At 41.0% G+C, this 20248-nt stretch overlaps 1 protein-coding gene across 1 annotated transcript in view; it reads right to left on the bottom strand.

Moving 5' to 3' along the window:
- The window catches only part of zfhx3b (zinc finger homeobox 3b), an 83137-nt gene that overhangs the window by 60348 nt on the left and 2541 nt on the right, over nt 1–20248 (bottom strand). The window contains exons 2-3 of the mRNA XM_080499083.1: nt 19564–20143; nt 16067–16563 (exon numbers count right to left, since the gene is read on the bottom strand). Coding sequence (XP_080355209.1) covers nt 16067–16563; nt 19564–20143 — 1077 coding nt within the window. The remainder of the gene's footprint in view (nt 1–16066; nt 16564–19563; nt 20144–20248) is intronic.

The following is a 20248-nucleotide window of genomic DNA, read 5'->3' as shown; positions in this document are numbered from 1 at the left end:
CCAAGAGGATTGGCTTTCTGGATGTGTGTTCACAGATGTGGGAGCGGTGGAGGACGGGAAGCAGTATTGCAACTCAGACAACTCACAAAAGTATCCAAAACCTCAGTGCCACTCATCGTTATTTTCCAATAACAACAGTTTGGTGAGAGATGGTGAGTGGAAGAAGCCCTCTAACATGGAGTAAAATGGTGAGTTGCAGGATGAGTGGGGGGTCGGGGGGGGGGGGGGATTGACGGTGTTGGATTAAGATACAGGCAAACACCACTTGTAATGATTAATGCAGTCAGTGAGAATTAAATTCAGAGCAGGAACATTACCCAAACACAATTAGTTCTCGAGAACAAACATCACACTCTGCAGTGAATGCAGAAACACTGCCATATCACTGTGAACGAGTTGTCAACAGAAATCAACGACCCTGGGCAATAAAACTGAGCATGTCTGTTAAAGATAGCAAGAGAACAGTTGTCACAGTTAGTCTCCTTTGACTCCTACTATTGTGACCCACAAAATACCTTAAATGTTCCCACAGCAATAGGGGTGACCAAAAGGCATGCTTACTGAACTGCAGGTGTGCTCACATTCTTTCTTCGAAGCCTATTGTCATTAGCGGAGCTCCTGTTCCAACTTTTCACTGACGTAGCGGCAGACAGTAGACACAGAATCTAGTCTCCTCTCAAGCTTGTATTATCTAGATTTCACCCCTGGCGTTCTCAGTTTGGTAGTGTAAATATTTCATTAACACATAATTGGTTGCAGCTTCAGGCTACGCAATAAGGCTATGATAGCTGTAACAGTGTATGTTTTCTGAGTATCCTGTATCTTTTTTTAATGTAAAATTCATAGATATGTGTTTTGGGGAGGGTGTTGTTTGAGATCTCACGAGGGGAAATGTTTAGTTGTTCTTACATTTCTCTCACAGAAGCTCACCAGAGGCACTGGCTAATTAAGAACAGTGATGATGTGCTCAGCCAGTGTCAATATTTAACCCAGTCTTATGCAGCTATCTTTATTAGCTGCACCACACTGACAAAAGGAGCAATGTGGCCTTTGAGAGGTCCACTTCTTAAAATGAAAATTAATGAGTGGGGTTGAGTGGAGGTGACTATACAGAGTAGGTCTATATGTGGGCTTATTTGCATGGAAGGTGAAGTACCTTGCTGGAGTGAAACCGCTGTTGAGGGTTCTTCAAGCAGTTCCCACATCAAACACCCACCAGTCTTACCTAACAACTTTCCAACACTACAAACTTGCTATAAAAACGGACATTTTAAATGGTGCGCAAAAACCCTGCGTCCAGCAGCTACTCCCTCTACCCACAAACTTTCATTTCTTTTTATCAGTTAGAAGTATTTGGGCATAGATAAAATACAGAGCCACAAATACTAAATTCCCATCAGATCCATCAGAGCTGTTGACCCATGCCCACAGGGATGCTGTGCACTTGTGCTGAAAAATAGTGCTCTGTACACCCCCCCACCCTCTCTTTTCCATGAGCATAGGCGGCTCTATCACTAATAAATATGGCCTTGCAAACAAAAATATCTTTACGGGTCATTGTCGGGCCTGCTCATTAGCCAAAAGGAAAAAAAAAAAAAGAAAAAGAAAAAGAACCCCACTTTCCATTAAAAAAATAGAAAGAAACAAAAGTGCTCATTGATCAGATTGATCAATTGTGGATCAATAACCTAAACCTTCATCATTCCCAGTGCAGCATAATTGCAGCGGAGATATAGTTGTCATCACTGAAAATCAAACACAGACCAGACTAATTGGAAGAGGCCTATTGCTGTGGTCATGCTGGCAAAAAGCTTTATAAGCCCCAGAAAGACCTGATGATGAACGGTCATCGGAGCGTCCCAAAATAACTTCTCATGCCATTAGCAAGTGTCATCATGGAGGTCATTGTGCTGGCTGCCCATTCGGGGACATCTAATACAGGGCATAGCAGGCTACCACACTGGATATTTTTAATGCTTTTTTCTTGTAACTTGTGCACATAAGTTATAAGGTCAAATTCATCCCCATATTTATGAGACAATTTCAGTGATTTTAATATCATGTTTTGCAGGAACAACCTCATTACACAATTTGTTACTGAACTCCTTTTTAAGAGTGGTCAGTTAAAAAGAAAGTCATTTTCCACCACAGTAAGCATTGTAAAGATGCTCAGAGAGTGGGTAAAGCAAATCAGCATGGCTGGTATAAGTTTTATTTTTTTCAGAGACTGGCATCACAGAGACACTGCCCCTCATTGCTACACCATATACACTGCTCAATCGTGCAAGAAATCTCAAACTATACTTCAAAGCCTACCACTTTTCCCCTTCCTGTTTATTGATTAGATAGAGCTCTTGTTCAGTAATTGTGCAGTAAATCAAGCATGGTGAGCACTAATCTCAACCCCGGGAGGAAAGTGTTAAAGGTAAAACCTGCTGAAAAGTGCATAATTATGGAGCTGTGTTCAGCCAGGAGAGAGGATATACTCCTCCCTCTCAGGTTTTTTCGCTCACTGGCTGCACTGCACAACCAGAGGCAGCTGGGAGAGGGGTTGGCAGAAGAGCAACGGGAAGTGTATACAGTTTCTAACCACCTCTCGCTCCCTCCCTTGCTCTCTCAATACTTCTCCCTCTCAGTGCATTCCCAACCAAAGCGCCGGGGGCGCCACGCTTGTAAAGAAACCACAGCCTTTTGAGTGCCTCTTGTATTTACAAACGGAGGCATGTTGAAATCAAAGGCATTACCACATGACATAACACATTAAACAGTTGGCAGATTGAAAATGTATATACTGAATAGATAGTGAGTGGTGTAAACAGGAATAGTGCCCATGTTGGATAGGTTTAGCAAGCTATACTTTATATTAGAGCCACACTTACCTAAATCAGATCCTACAATATAGGAGTCAACTGCAGCGGCTTCCTCTTTCCCTTTTGCTATGTCTCCCTTCTTAACACACAGCTCAGGGTATACTCCAGGTGGAGGCAGCTATCACTTTCCCATCAACTTCCTGTTCCTCTTGTCTCTCCGCCCCCCCCTTTTCTCTCCTCCCTCCGACTCCCAGCTGCACAACTTTTTTCCCCCCCTGTGCCATTTTTGAAGTAATACAAAGCTGGATCTCTTCACCCATCTTCTAAAATACTCAACACTGCAGTTAAGAGGGTTTTTTTTTCTTTCGCTCTCCTGAAACCTCTTTCTCACATCCTGCTCCCTCAACAATTTCCCCATGTTGCTGTTCTGCCTAATCTCACCTCAGTTTTTATTTCACCCTCATCAGCAGGGATCTAAAAATAAATGATAAATGGAATATGATATTTTAAAGTCTTATCTCTTATCTGTTCTTACAGGGGAATAATAAGGTAGTTAATCCTGCAGATCCTACTCAAATTGATTAATCAGCACATGCGGACAATCAAATAAATGATTAATATTCCCCAGTCCTGTGGTCGGACAGTTACCCCTGAAACCATCAGTAATAATTCAGTAACCCTTCCCAGACCACAGGCTGCAGCTAGTCAGCCTCACTCAGTGTCAGCCCTATGATGTTAGGATAAGCAGGACTTTGAACTCCACGCACAGAAACTCAGACACACCAGGGGTAAAACAATCTGCAGTCTATACTCTTTAAAGCCCTCCTACAATGCTTGGTTACCTGAGCAGATCCACTCAAAATGTACAGTACAGTGTATATACAGATATTAGGAAGATGGATAGGGACATAGAGAACAAAGTGTAGTTCTTTTAATTGATGTTAAATATAGCAGCATATCTTCCCATCACTTGTGGAGGATACAGAAACAGACATGCATTATCTCGGTTCTCTGCAGAAATGCAAAGAAAAGGACTTTCACGAAATGTACAAGTCAATGAAATGTACAAGTTAAAATACTTTATCAATGCATGACAGCCTGAACAGATCTTATATAAGCACTTGAGTGACGGTGTCGGTAAAGAATTAATAAGTAATGCAACTAAGATGCCATAGCTAAAGAAGCAGATGTCTACAGGCACTAACTCACACAGAAAATGCTTAACAGGCTGTTTTAATCCTAACGCTCTCCCAGGCCTAGACCACACTGAGAAAACCCTGTCCTGCTGCTGGACAAAAGGACGACTCTTCTTTGGGGAAAAAAAGCCTTTCTTTTATCTCATTACCCATGCAATTCCCTCCCACAGAGGTCAGCTAACAGCCTTCTTCATGGTGATCTTTTGTATCTGCTAACTATGAGCGTTATTAATCAGGGAGAGGGCTAAAGGCAGAGGATAGCACCTCTTGCTCCCACACATTTGCACCAGGCCTAAATGAAAGGTGGGGGTTGGACAATGAAAGTCTAAGTACATGATAGGCGGTAGAGGGTGGTCTGTCTTTGCCAGAGTTCAAATATATGGCGTTATGCCAGTCTGTACCTCATGAAAATAAACATACTGTACATACACATAATGTTTCAGCCCTGACATAATCCATCCTATGTGCTTCACAGGAGACTCTGACTTTGTGTTACACCCAACAAGCTGATTGCTTGAATCGAAGCTTATAACTGTCTACTGTGCTAAGGCCACTTCACCATGGCCGGGACACTGACTTTTTTTTACTGCTTTACTATGTTTTAATATGGCTGCCGAGCAATACAAAGCAATTTAGAATCCGCCTCGGAGGTCCCTGATCTCAGGAAGTCTATACAGCCCAAGATCAGGTTAAGTTTTAGCTATAATATATAATGACGTGTTTTCACTAGTGTTTGAAAACCTTGGAGGGTGATGTTATAAGAAGTAGACTCTCAACTAAGCCCAAGCCCTAAAGTGTGAGTGGTCATTCAGCTTTCTTGCCAATATAAATTATGATATATGGCTTTGTCTTTAATAGGTATGAGCTTGGTGTGTAGAGCAGTGTCGTGAAAAAGCCTAAGTTTTATATATAAGCGTTACAGTTCACTTTGATCTCCCCTCCTGCTCCACTGTTTATAAATCAGCCACACAAATATTTATGAGCCAAACGGGGGAAAATGGCCGGTCTGGTTTGTATCTCTGCCCTCCTTCCCTCACACTCAATTTCCCTCCCTCCGCTTGTGGCTGATGTGTGGATGAGGCCACCACAGATGAAGAGCGTGCATACAGGCCCCAGGCCACATCCATCATATCTGCTCTGTCTCTGGTCATTGTGTGGCTCTGGATAAGGCTGAACGAACTCAATCCCCTAACAGAAAAAATGGCGCGTACATTTTGAACAAAAGAAAACAACACGTGTCACCAATTCCACTTGTAATAAAATGATGATTAATACTTGATTTGTGTTTGTGCAACATGTTGACAACCTATAATGAATTTTGATATGTGTGACACTTATGCATTTACACCCCTGACGAATGCTTCTGTAACAAAGTTTGATAAGTAAATATGACCCTGTTCAATACATTCTGCGTTGCCTGCCTTTCACCTCACCTATTCGTTTCTTCCTCCAACACGCACGCACGCACGCACGCACGCACGCACGCACACACGCACACACGCACACACACACACACACACACACACACACACACACACACACACACACACACACACACACACACACACACACACACACAAACACTTCTAGATCCATATGCTTTAATTGCTCCCCTCAGCCCTGACCTCTGATCGAGATCACTCTGATATACAGCATCCCTATTAAATTGGGAAGCAGGTAAATATTCTCCTAATGACTCGCAGGTCTAGCGACACCACTGAAAATGGAGTGAGGGAGAGAAATCAATCTTCTTTATTTTTTGTCCTTTAGTGACTGTTAATTCCATTTTATCCAAGGTTTGACTCCAAAAATGTGCAGGGAAATCAAGCTGAATGGAGTTTCTAGTCCCACTTTGACAGGGCAATGGACTTTACTGTGATGCATTTCAGTAATGAGGAAATTGCAAACCTGTGGTCAAAAATAAATAGCTTGTCAACAGCATCTAAACTGTTCTTCAAGTAACACGCTAAGTTTACTGATCCTGTGTTAAAAAATCAGATAGCCCTTATCAAAACTGATTGTGTTGATCCCAGAATCTTGACTCCAGATAATTTGAAAGATAACACACAGGGGGAGACAAATTGGAACAAATGTTACCTCTGCATTGCTCACAAAAAAGATGACGCCATGTCCATGGTTGTGTGCATGTGCCTGGCGTACAGTAAAAAGCTGGTGAACTGTATGTATGAGAGTGAGTGGGGGTGGGGGGGTAGAGTGGGTGGGGGCAGGGGAGGGATGGTAGTGGTGGACTGGCTTGTCGATCGATGCAGTGATTGGCAGTTAATGGCTTTTCCTGTTCTGCCTTGGTAACCCTGGCCTGATGGCTGTTGCTTCTGATCAGAGATGGCAGATGGTGTTTGATTTTTGTATATAAACCTGTGACTTTGTGGAGATGGCTTCATCATGTTTAATGATTTAAAAGTTAAATTGAATACTGGGAATACTCAATAGTTGAATCATTTACAAAAGCCCTTACCTCCTATAATTACATATTTAGTTGCTTATTTGCTACTTATTTTTTACTTGCTTTGCTCTGTTGTGTTTTTTGTTTGTTTTTTTGTTGTTCCCACATGTCCAAAAAAACAACAACAACTTTTCAAATCAAATCTATCCTAAGTATGTGCACCATTCATTGTAAGTAGCTTGTTGTGCACGACTTGCAGTCCTTACATTTATACATATATTTAATATAAGAATATTCAAATCATGTCAGGTATGTATTTTTCTGACATTTCAAAAAAGAAAGAAAGAAAAGAAAAGAAAAGAAAAATACATAAATATCATAGATAATCCTACATACCACCAGGTCTATTACTAAATTACTTTATCCTTTTCACCAAACCAGTGAGTAATGGCTGCACAAACCAGAAACTGAGGCCATATGAAAGAAGAAAAGGTTGTAAATGGAGGAAATTGAATGATAAGCTCCATTAGATGTGTAAGAGAAAGAGATAGGAGAGTAGAAATGGAAGGGCATAAAATCTCAGATTTTTCACAGTGAGTTCATGTTCAGATGGTTTGCCTTTATTTGGCTCTTCAGTTAACCTGGACAAACATCTTAAGGCTTAAGTCTGAGGTTTAAGACAATCGAATACCTTTAAACTCCAGGTATTTGCACATTTCATCTCCCCATTTAAAAAAGAAAAAAGTTTCTTCAGTGTGTGGCACAGTTACAGCAAGACTGTTCACTTTCCTGGGAAAGTTAAGAATAAACACATTACAAAAAAGGAAATATGTGTGATGATGAAGATGATGGTGTGCCTATGTGTGTCTCTAAGAGGGAATTAAGAGACACACTCAGGCTTAGCACAGCACAACTGGTATTCTCCAACTTCTGATAGATCAACAAATAATAAAATACTTTGCTGAACTGCTTGAGAGAAAAATGTAATTGGTCCTGCTCATTTAATACGCAAATCAATACACTGATCATTTAAATAACAATTGCACCGATGTCTAAACTTTAACAATGCTCAGAGTTATAACTGCACAGACAGCCTATAGGGTTCAAATCATTTTAACATGACTTTTCCAAACTAAAACGTATAAAGCATAAATTAAGTAGATTCCTATTTTGTAGGACTTAAGCAATCTAAATGAAGAATCCAAGTTTGAATCACTCAGCAGGCCTTAATTTGAGGGGTACTGATGAGTGAATGTGGTGAGAATATAAAATAGAGCTTGTGGGGCTGGCGGGGAAGGATGACAGCATACAATGTGGGAGTGAGTCTTGGAGCTCAGTGGCTGTCAAGACCTCCTCTGCTGTCTGCAGAGATCTCAGAGGAAAGAGGCCTCTGTAAATTTAGAGGAGAATTGGGGAAAAAAGCCAAAAACTCAATAAAACATAATTGTTTGAAACTTCTAATGTTGAACTCAAGCCTGAGCTTTCTCTATGTCTTACTACAAAAGGAAAAACGACAGTGTGACCTGGAGATTTACCACAAAACAAAGTAGGGTGAGGTGAAGGTGAGTGAGGAGGTGGAATGATCTGCTGGGGTGGTACTTAAAGGCATGATAGTTAATTTTCTTTTCTTCCAACACGGTTCTGTCTATTCTGGGCATCAGTGTGTCATGTAGGAATGTGAGGGCCATAAAGTATCTCTGCCCTTGAGAAGCGAAAGAGCATTCTTGTCCCCAACTCTTAAAGCTCACTCCCTCTCTCCCTCGTTCTCTCTCTTTCCAGTCACTTGCATTATTTCACCAGTAAGTTTAAAGTAGAACACAGGTGTAGGATATGGCACCCATGGGAAAGATAACCTTTGGGAACATTCTTTGGGTTAAAAAAGATTTTTTTTTTCTGATATTCTTCCTATGACAAAGTATGTAATTGCCTTTGTTCCACAGACTTGCTTTTGTCCCTTTGAGTTCCTCCACCCTTCACTCCCCATAGTTAACTCTTACATCATTACCCTGTAATTTCCATATAATAATTCAAAAAAAGTATTCTATTCCCTGCCACTACTTTCGTTTTCATCCTTCAATTTTATCCATCTTTTGTACTTTAGAATAAAAGGCATAATGAGAAAACAAGGTGCAAAATGATCTTTTCCAGAGCCTCTAATAAAAACCGCATGACACCCTGGGCTGCACCGCTTAATTACAAAAGGATGAAATCTTTTCTTTTACATCTGGAGAAAACATTGTCTGCATAACACTGAAAGATTTACAGCTCCCAGTTCTAACCCTGGACTTCAGCACACAGCAATTAGGTAAAACATGGACGGATAGCCAGCACCATGAAGTCCCGAAAAGTGAGGGATATTCTCTTTTGGCAACAGGAAAAAAAACGCCCCCAAGGTCCCACAATTTCAAATAAAAACTTTAGTATGAGGAAACTGAATGATAGCTAAGTTTTACTCAAGGCTTAGTAGTGGTCACAGAGAGGTGAGGCGGTTTTTCCATACTGAACCCTCAAAGTCACATTTCATCCTACAAAACTCAACAACATGTACTGCTCTGAGGACAACCTGCTTTACAGGTGTCAGCATATGTCCAAGTCATCACGAGCTGCAAATTCAATCCACGTGAAGATTTACTGAAGTTCCTCAATGTTGCACCAATACATGCGTCACAAAAATGAAAGAACTTATAAACATTGCTTTTTTTTCTTTTTTAAAAAAAAAGTATACGCCCTTGTCTTTAAAAGTAAATCGCTGTAGCATTATAAACCAGGGTCTGCAATGTATTTTGCATAGGGACTAAATCTTATCTATTATAAACACATGTAAAAACAGTCTTTCATTGCTTATAATATGGCATTTAGCTACTTAAACATCCTTTTTGGAACATTACAAGGCAAGGGAAATGACTCAACAGCCAAGGGCACATATCCATCCTTATGTAAGATTTATCAGTCCCATGACTGTACCTTCTCGGCCAAACCCAAACAAAATAGAGGTCCCTGTGTGCTCATCCTGGCACCTCAGACCTCCTCCCTTCCACTTATTTCTTTTTCAATCCTACCTTACTTTCATGTCCAGCTCCACTGAACACAGACTTCAAAACTGAGTAGTTTTGTGGCCATGACCATTCGGAGACCATTAATCTGGTGGCTAAGCCCCTGATGTATTGATGGCACAGAGCTGGTAAGCTTGCCTGCCTCAGTCTCTCCATCCCTTCAGCTTAGGAGCTATATAGATTCACGGGAGCCCCAATCTGGCCTCATAAGAGCAGCATTTACCTGCCAATTGACACTGTTAGTCTTTGAGGTCTGTAGCTATCAGCCACCTGATGCATTGACCAAGTAGGTACAAAGACCTGATTGATACGTAATCAAACCATTATAGCCAAATGCCCAAAGCCCATTTTACACAAGTATATAACCAGATGAGTCTGTTCTTCACACCACAAACAGCAACATAACTTTTTCTAGTAGTGCATTAGAGGTAGTAGGAGTATTAGGATTATTGCTTTGATGAAAGATCCATCATAATCTGTGCACAGCCACAAATAATTTCAGTTATTAAGAATGCTATCTAAATGGGGTTATATCAATACAACACAATCCTGTCACTGTAGTGGCACACAGCTTACCTGGCAGGACATGTCACATTACATTTACTACCAAGTTATAATCAGTTCAGGTCAATTGTTGAAGTTACTCATCGCTCGGGGTCTTTTTGAAGACCATCTCTCTACACTGGAATTGTGGTGGGCTGGTAAAAAGTCAGGGCTGTGCCTCATAACTGCAATATAATATTTACACGATAAAAACAGGGCAGAGTTGAGTATAAGGTTATATGCACAAAGCATCTGATTGGTGCTGATGAAATTCATTCAATATATTATACTCCTTTCAATGATGTCCTCTTACACTGTCTCAATTATGCACTTAAAAGACCATTTTAAACCTGGGAAGTTTTATGTGTCTTTTATATGGAGCCCTGAGTTGTTTGATCATAATGTGAGAGAGAGGTATGTTAGCGAGTTTCTCAAAGACAAATATTAAGTAGAAATAGCATAATGTAGATTGAAAACACTGATAATTAGACTGAAGAAAATGTTGACATTTGTACTATGGTTGAGTTAAAAGATTTAACCTTCAGCACATCCCCTTCACCACCCACTGTGTTGATACTCAAGTTTTACTTTGTTGCTGTACAAGTATATTACTGTATAACTTGGAGACAATGTCAAAGAAAAAAGTGAGAAATGTATTGGGAAGGATGTCTAATGTTACAATAATGTTCAAAACACTATCCGGGGCTTGAAAATAAGCTAATACTCGCATGAATTACTACACCACTCCAGATATAATTGCCCTTTGTGACAAAAATCACCATGATAATTTTTCGTATATCTCTGCCTTTAACATACATAGCTTGACCTCCTATACCTCTCTCTTTCCGAAACACAAATCATCTTTTCTAATCTGGATCCAAGACAAACATATAATATAAATGAGCAAGATTCATTAACATAATGATAGAGAATCTCTAACACCGCAGCAAGCAATATATCGCATGCTCTATTTCATTTCTTCTTCCTGATTGTTTAGTGTCAGGAAAAACAGAGAAAGGATCTATAGTTCTACCACAGAGCCAAAACTGACGATGTAGTCCTTTAATGTAACTGGACACTTTTAACTCTGACAATTGTGGTAAACAGTAACTGGGAAAAAAAATGGAGCTGAGAAAAGACCAGCCTCTTCAATCTATGCAGCTCCCCGTCTGGAGCATTTGTTCTCTATCGCTACCACTTTGTGAGTCTCAGCAACACTCACAGTAGGGCCATTGCACGTACAATCAACACTACCAGCAGCAACAGCTGTGCCACGGGTCAAAGCCCGACCCTTTTCCCTTGCCTGCTCAAGAGGTGGGAGCGACATGAGTTGTGAAATTCTTGCACACTGCCAAACACTAAGCCTTCCTCCCTCACCCCCCAAAGCTACTTGCCTGACAGCCCCTCTTGCCAATCCTCCATGACTGTCTGTTAAGCGCCACTCCTTCCTTGTTCCACCCTCCGTGGAGTAACATATCGGTTTGAGGTAGGACGCTTGAGTTCAGCACACTGACGGAAAGTGAATAACTGGGGTTCTGGATCATAACTGTGGGGATGTGTTACAGGAACATGGGACAAAACTGAATTTAAATACTTGTTCTTCCATTAACAATTATAATGATATAGTTCATGAGCTCAGTGGAATTTTAGATTGCTCTGTGTGTGTGAGTCTGTCTGCCTGTCTGTTTTTGTGGGTATTCACACGCTTGTGCATGTGAAAGGAGAGAATGGGCTGTCTCTCAGGATGTGCAGCAAGCGCTTTATTAGAGCGGTAGTACCAGTAAATCAGAGCTCAGCTCTTCCTGGAACTGCTGCAACCTTTCCCACTGAGCACTATTACTGAACAATCATAGGCTAGCCATGATAATTAGCAGAGTATCTATCCTTCCAACCCTCCTGTCGGCCCCCCACACCCCCACCCTCTCGCTCCTGTCTGTCTCTCCATCCTCCTTGTCGAAATGTCTGGCGGGTAAGCGAGGAAAGCAGGGAGTCCAATAGACATTACTTTGGGGACGTCACGTCGAGGACAACACACATTATAATTTTTGTTATAATATTAGTCACAACTGGGGCTCTAACAATGTAAGACCATAAAAAAAATGGACAATGAGAGAGGGATGGAACACTGACATTCTAAATTGCGCCAAAGTAGAGAACATGATCGCAATGTGTTAAATCATAGGAGACACCAGTAGTGAGCCAGTTCTAAGTGAGCTGGACTTGATGTCCTGCATGAGTGGAAATACACTTCAACTTTACTTATTTTCAAAAAGTCTTGAGTTGGAACACAAACATAACCTATCTGTGGTTGGCCAGTTTACAATGTAGTCCAAAAAGATTGAAGTAATTCTGACACATTTGGCCATTTACTGGGAGAGGTCAATACGGCTTGCATTCCTCAGTCTGGAGAATCCAGCATTTCTTCTGGGTCGGATCATTTGTGAAACACTTTAATGGCACTTCGTGTAACCACTAATCCCTCAATTTACATTGAAGTCTTTTTTCCTCTCTTATGTTACATTGTGATTATTTGCTCTCTGCAAAGTGGAGGCATTTTCTTTTCTTGGTGTTTGCTGGTTCTTTGGGATTGCACTGAGGGGTAAAATAGGACAAGTAATTTAATACAAGATGCAGACGTATTGCGTTCGTCATTGGGTACAGCATGTGATTGGTCTAAAAAAGTGAGCAACTGACATTGGATGTAACTGGGTGAGTATCGCTGAGAAAGAGAGAGTGAGAAGCAGGAAGAGAGAGAGAGAAAGGTACAACATTTTTACAGTTATGTATGCCCAATAGAGCGGACCAGGACAGAGTAAGCAATGTCAGGATTTTCTTGGTTAAAGATTCCCCATCAGATAGTGACGGCACTTTCTCCCCGTCTTTCTATAGCCAAGCGGCATCTGGAGTGGATTTTGTGCTAGCAGACACCGAGGAACATGATTACATTCGGCTAACTGCGCTCTAAACTGATTATGCATGTGCCAAGCTAATGGACTACATTTGCAAGAGGAAAAATAACATCCAATCAATCTCAATTACCGCCGATTGCACCGGCCCCCGAGACAAGGAAGGTAGCCAACAAATCCCCCCCCTTGCTCCTCCCCTTTCCCCCAACCCTTGACTGGAAGTTGAGGCCTATGGCTGGGCCTGGTGAGGCCCCACCCACTCTGTCTGGCCAGAACAGCCAGGGCCTGAAAGCTGGATTGGTCTCTCACCTCTCACACCAACACGTAGCCAATCCCTGAGGACTGCTTCTGATGTTGGATGTGCTACTGTCTGCACATGGCGCAACGTGAATATGGTTAATTGTAAACAGTTAGTTCAAGAGGGAAAAAGGATGTATCAACTTTTTAAAAACATATTTTATGAATCAACGTTGTGTTATCTGAACTGCAACACAGCCCATATTTTTGTCTTTAGGAGTCACCATTTTGGGAGTAAATGGGTGACTACCATGCTCTCATCAGAACCATGAAAATCCCCATAGTCCATGGGAAAAAAAGAAGGTGAAAGTTAGCTTTAGAGCACAGACAGCTGTTGGCAGAACACACAGTGCTCAGAATGGGTATCTTTCAACTGAGTACACAGCACAGAGGGGAAGACAGCATCACCCCCCACTGTGTGGTGGTCCAGTGGTCAGGATGACTTGCTGGATCATTCTGTGGTCTTTTGGAACATTCCAATACATGGGGTAGTAGGGGTGATATTTTTAGAAAGCCCTAATATGGGCCGCATACCACAGACTCTCAAATTATCCCATCCAGCTTAGCCCTCAGTTTAAACCTTCCTTTTTAATTCCAGTAATTACAGGCTCCAATTTATATGGAGCTGTGCACACAAAGGGGCTGTTTAATGCAAACCAGTTTGATTTGGGTGAAGTGTCCCAAGCATCTCCGACATCTTACAGTCTGTTTATGCTGACTTGATGATTTATTTTCTCCCCCAAAAGGTTGAAAATTGTGCTATTTGCATCGGATTTCATTGGGGAGGAATAAATGAATGGCGATTTTTCTTTTTTCGTCTTGCATATTTTACCGAATGGAGTTTACAGACATTATGGCTTTTCGTCTATCAGTGTCTTTACAAGGATCGTAAAGACAGCATAGTAGGAAAACTATGACATTGGCAAGTAGGTGCTCTGTAGAGGCCTCAACAACTGTCCACTTGTTTTCCCCTAAATACATCTGTGTCCTAAAATACAGTAATAACTCATGAATATTGATGTTTTCCACAGGTATTTATTATGACAACTGTTTATAGAACAGTCAGTATTCTCTGGTTGAAAGAGCAGGCAATTTCTGGACAAATTTGCACACTTTTAGAAGATCAATTGGTTTTAAGAAATATGAAACCATCATAAGAGGCTTAAGTCATAAAAAATTATCATGCCTGGATGTGTTGTACACATTTCATCTCCCTCAGTTTCGGCAGCAGTGTCACATACGTCTGCTCTCTCCAGAAAACACTTTTCTAAATTCATACTAAAAGTAGTATCATAATTGTACCTGTCTCAGAAGACAAAACAAACTATTTTCCCTGCAGGTGTGAGAAAGAGAAGGTATTAAAGCAATTTGGGCCCGTAAATGCAGTAGTGAACTTGAGAGAGGAATATCAAGAATTGAACTAGTACTGTACTTCCACAAGTCTATGCATTACAATGCATATACTCAATTCTTTGTATCTATGAATCTGAAAATGTTATTGTGGTGGTCTTCCCCTGGAGCAAACCATAGATTGACAGTCTAAACACTTATTTTTGTCGACTAATCTTTAACAGTAAAAGCAGGGCATTACACCTGACTCTTTAAGAAAACACCCGCAATTGATTTTTCTATTTTGCTGGTATTTCAATAATAAGGATTTGTGGCCAGAAAACATTTCTGTCATGCCAGTGGCTCTGTGAATCATTCATAACATTGGATGATTTTCAAATAGATGGGATTTTTTGGGGGGGTTATATTGATCACTTCACCTTAGAGTTTTCAAGTGATAAAAAGACCATACTTGAAGCAGCACATTTTTAGTATCCTTTTTTTATTTTTTTATATCTCCCTCGCAAAAGATATCAATATACAAATCTCAAAAAATAGAAATGTTTAAACAGTTTTTCCTGTTCACTCTTTAAGAGTCAACTACTGGATTGTAATTATTAGAAATAAAGGCCACATGTAAAAGGAGACCAAACACAATGTAGCCATTTACAGTATCTTAAGATTAGGCTTTGAGTGTGTTGTCCATGTGTACAGCAAGTATGTGTTTCAGTGTTTATATGTGCTCTCTTGTGTGTTTCATGTGCAACTATGCCAGTTTGGGTTAAGCGCAGAGTGGCCGAAGCCAAAGACACACAGGATAGGTACCTAAGTGGAATCAGGCCTGTTAGATTTATGGCCATTTGTTCGGAGAGTGTTCATCCACTGGCTATTATGGAATGATTAGAGGAGAAGGTGAAGCTCCAAGTCCAGCAAAAATCAATACGGCTGTCGAGAACAATTCAGCTTTTCCCGCTCCGAGGAGTATTAGCACCAAACCTCTGTCTCCTAACACTTCTTCATTCGTCTACAAGTGATTCAGCCATGAACCTCCGTACCAGCTTCAGCCTACCATGTTCTTCTCATGGCAGCAGGCTCTGCTTCTGCATAACTACTGGGAAGGCAACAGTCACACAACAAAGCCATCATTTATGCCTTGGGAGAGCAGCTCATAGTTGTGGGGGCAGCACTTGAGCCTTTACTGTGTTTTGTGGAGGAGTATCAAATCAACAGGAAGATAAAAGATGTTTTGCTATCTTCGTGAAAACTAATCCAAGTTTTGATGTTCTTCATCCAGGACAGAAACAATTCAATGGGTGGGGAAAAAAAACACACTACGTCTGCTAGTTACTTCATTAGAATCTCCAAGTATTCAGCAATTTAAGATAGTTTAACACACTGCAAGATTCTGCTAACACCAGGTTTTCTCCCCATTCATCCAAATTCTCGAGAATGGCAGAACATTCATGTTACACGGTGGCACTCTGACTTGTGGTGGTGTGCTTGATTAGAAAACCTTTGAATAACTAACCTTGTATAGTTTGAGGCTGGCTTCATGGCGGGAGTTGACTGTGTGCATCCTTAGCTTCTCCAGGCTGTTGGTGTAGTAGTCACAGGCATTGCACTTTAAGTGCACTGGATTGCCAATGGCCACACATTTCAGTCGCCATTCATTGCCTTTGCCCCCTTCTTTGATGTGAGCCACAAGTTGGTACTTTTGCACATGCTTGTCTGTTTTGCAGTGCAGCTGGAAGTTGGCCTTGAGTTGAGTGGTGTAGTGGCACAACTTGCACTGATGCGAGTCTCCCACCACAGCACGCCACTCCTCCTCTGGTAGGCTGCGTTCAGCTCCCATATGCATGCCAAGCAGATCCAGGTTGTCGGTGGTGAAGCGGTTGCACACGGCACACTGAAAGAGCTTTAGCGAAGGATCCGTTGTTTGTGAAAGACTTTCTCCCAGGTTCATCAGTTCTTCTGACACCAGCTGCCCACCGCCCAGCCGCACATCCATAGGAATTTCCCCACCTACTATAACATAGGGAGCACAAAGACAAACAAGGAGAAGGAGGAAAAGAACAGGAAGGCATTTAAGTTATCACTCGGGATGTAGGATTGCTGTTGATGAAACTCTGACACACTTCAGAAAACACTTCATCTGCGTATTTTTGCTAAGTTTAACCATAACAGTGTCTGATACAGTTTTACAAAGTCACAATTTGTTAAATTTACAGTGGTGCGGTGGAAAAATTAACCTTTGTAGTGAGTTTACATAATTCACCCACGGAACCTAAGGTAGGTTAAAGGGTTCCAGTGGGACAGTTGATACCGGTGGTATCTTCCTGTTTTGAGTTAGCATGTTAGCAACCGCAGAGTTGAGAGTCCATTCCGTTGCTGTTCTGAGTTAACTTCTGAATGTCAATAAAACTGCCGACGTTGGCACCGTCTTTTGACACGCCGCCTCCGACTCCCTTCCCTGCGCACTATGCCTTATTTTAAAAGCTGCCGTTATTGACAGTGACGGCTAATGGCGACCCAGAGGCCCACTGAATGATCAAAGTTCAATATTCTGCTCAGTGCTTTCAATTTCTGTTGGTGAAAAAAAAAATTTAAAACTCTCCTTTCAGATTTAAAAAAAAAATCTGTTGTTTCACACAAAACCATGACTTTTTCTGGACTGTGAGCTTTGTAATCAATACATGTATCATTAGGTTAGAAAACTTCAACCAAAGCCATAGTTCCCATTTCAAAGATTGATTTGTTGACAAATAAGGTAATAATAATGACTGCACCAATCAGATTATGAACAATAAAACAGGTAATTGTTGAAACAAGTTATTTTATTACATTGGGGATGATAGGGATGTTCATTTGTATATGGATTTATAAAAAATAATTGGTGTTTTGAATTAGAAAAGAAGATAATCTGGACAAATTGCAACAAATTCTTCCCCACTGCCTGAAAATTAAATACACAAATCGCCCTGTTTGAGTTGGTGCACTTTTATGACCTGGCTGTAAATCAACTCCAAAAGGCCATGAGCTCTGCAGAGACCGCAAGTTATTTACTAATTACAAAAGAACTAAGCAGTTCCTAAGTACACATCAGTGCAAATCATGTTTCCCATGTTCACAGAATAATATCAAACAAGTAATTGTTTTGCTTGGTCTTGCTCTACTTTTTTCTCCTCAGATTATCTCTGAATCGACATCAATACCGGACTGTTTAAGCTTGTTCAGTAACTAGTCTGAACTAGTGAGAGTGAAAACATAGCAAGCATAAATTGCATGATAAAGCCACATAACTGATGCCTATACAGTCTGGTAAGGTTCACTTTAAAAATGAATGCTAAAAAAATGAGGTAAGAGCTGGTATTTTTGCCTGTACTTGCTGATCTTTAATCTTTCACTGCCCAGACTGAGCGTGCAGGCTTGACCCTGCCTGGCTTTACACTAAATTAATTCCAGCAGCTCCTTTTTATTTATTGCTGCAGTGTGCAGCCTGTTCTAGGACTTTTCTCCATTACCTGAGTTTTTATAGCCAGGAGAGGGAGACCTTTGAGAAGCCCTTTGAAATCACTCACAGACCTGGCTCTCCAGTCATGGTACCTCATACACTCTCATTCAAACACACAGATGTAAACTAAGCCCACTAACTATGCCTGTTCTGTAATATTCTACATCATACAGCTCCCCTTTCTGCCTGACACTCGGGTTACATTACTATGTAGATTCAGTGATTCACTACAGACCTAAATTATGTGGCTTCATAAATTCTTGTTGTAGATCATTATACAGAGTCTGCAGGTCTTGGAGTTTTGCACTTGTAACATTACTTCTTCTCTTCAATAAAATTCAGATGGAACACTTGTCAACCCATTTGTATTTATAGTTGAATAATAACATACTAATGCCTAAGGATATGAAACAAGTGGGGAGGGGCAATCTTTACACATTACAATTTTAGCTTTTGCCATTTCAAAAACTAATTACCATAAAAAAATACATTGAACTTTGGAGTGAGTGGTGGGAAAACACTGCTCTGAACAAATAGATAACAGTTTCTCTCACTCTTCATCTTATATTGTGCTTTTACTACAGAAGCAAAAAAACAAAAAAACAAGAACTGGGAGTGAGGATTATCAAGATGTTGAGATCGTGTGAGGTCAGCATTTATTATATACCACTAGAAAGAAACAAATTAACTTGATGGTCTGATACTTCTTTGTGTTGGCATATTTTCTCAAGCGGCATACTAGCCTTACGTATCAAACTGCACACTTAGGAACAGAAAGTTGGCTTTGTGAGCATGGCTAACACCTCTGCAGTTTATGGACTCAGACTGTGTAATCATTCCCTCTCTTGTAATATGCTTATTACAAGTCACCTTACAGAAAAATGAACCACATGGCATAAGAGGGGAGAAAGAATTAGTCACGGCAATCAATTTTTGTTTGCGTCTACGAACTGGTGACAGTTCGAGACAAGTCTCTACAAACTGTGTGGTTGTAAATGGTGTTTCAAACACTTTACTATGCTGCTGAATTACCCTTGCTGAGCCCTCTAACCTCCCTTCTTTAACCAAGACAAAATTTATAGCTGCAATTACTATGTTGGAAAAAATGGAGAACTCCAGTAGTGAAGTTTGGGAGCAGTTTGGGAAGAGTGACATAAAAAAGCTGAGGCTGGGTAATTGCCTGTAGGAAGACAAGGAGCAGAGAACACAGAGGTTTTCACTCTTGATTCACCTTAAAAAATCAGATATAATATAGGGAGCACATTTTACCTTTAATTTAATAAACTGAGAGAAGAAAACATAATCAGTATCTGTATTCTTATTTCTAATTCTAACCATGTGTTTGTCAATATGTCATTAATTTGCAGACTGATTTTGTGGACTCAAAGGTGTTGAGTATAATGTTCTAAGCTTTCCTGACCAGGCAAATAAAAAGTGATGATTAAAAAGTGGCCAATCCCAACTGAAAATGATGAATGAAGAAAAAAATCTCTCAGAGGAAATATTGGGCTCACCAAGTGCCGGGCCCAGCGCGGCCATGTTGGGGTCCAGGTGAAAGCTCCCCATCAAGAACTGGGCTTCAGCACCAGCTGGATCAATCTTGAGGCCTGGTGGAAGGCTCATGTTCTGAGTCAGATAGTACTGGTAGAGCTCAGCCTCTGAAGGTGAAGGCATTGCCCCCAGGCTGAGTCGTCCATGCTGCATCTGAGTCACATTCTGCTGCAGTAGCATCATGTTGTGCATGTGCTTCTCACTGGTCATATGGATTCGCAGGTTCCGCGCCACATTGGTCTCATAGTCACAAACCTCACACCGCCACGTAGGTTTGCTCTTCAGTTTAGTTGGGGAAGGGGCCCCACATGGTCCAGACATATGGGTTGAGGACTGTGTCGGATGGTGGTGAGGAGGGTGATGACTACTGGCTTGGGTCACAGAGGGGACAGCCACAACACCTCCTGGGGTATGTCCAAACACCTGCTCCTGCGCCGAACCGATAGAGCCCCCATTCTGCAGTGTCTGCATGTTGTTCAGATGCTTGTCGGACTGCATGTGGATGCTGAGGTTGCCCTTTGTGGTGGTCGAATAGTTACAAACCTAGGAAATACAAGACTTTTTTTAACTTCAATAATAACACAATGCAAATACTAATTTCAAATTAGCAGTGCACATTTTTTATTGTTCTAAAATAATAAAACTAAC

This window comes from Blennius ocellaris (genome assembly GCF_963422515.1).
Source record: "Blennius ocellaris genome assembly, chromosome: 1".
NCBI classification, from domain to species: Eukaryota; Metazoa; Chordata; class Actinopteri; order Blenniiformes; family Blenniidae; genus Blennius; species Blennius ocellaris.
The sequence above is the reverse complement of the archived record's forward strand: the minus strand, read 5'-3'. Positions and strand labels throughout refer to the sequence as shown.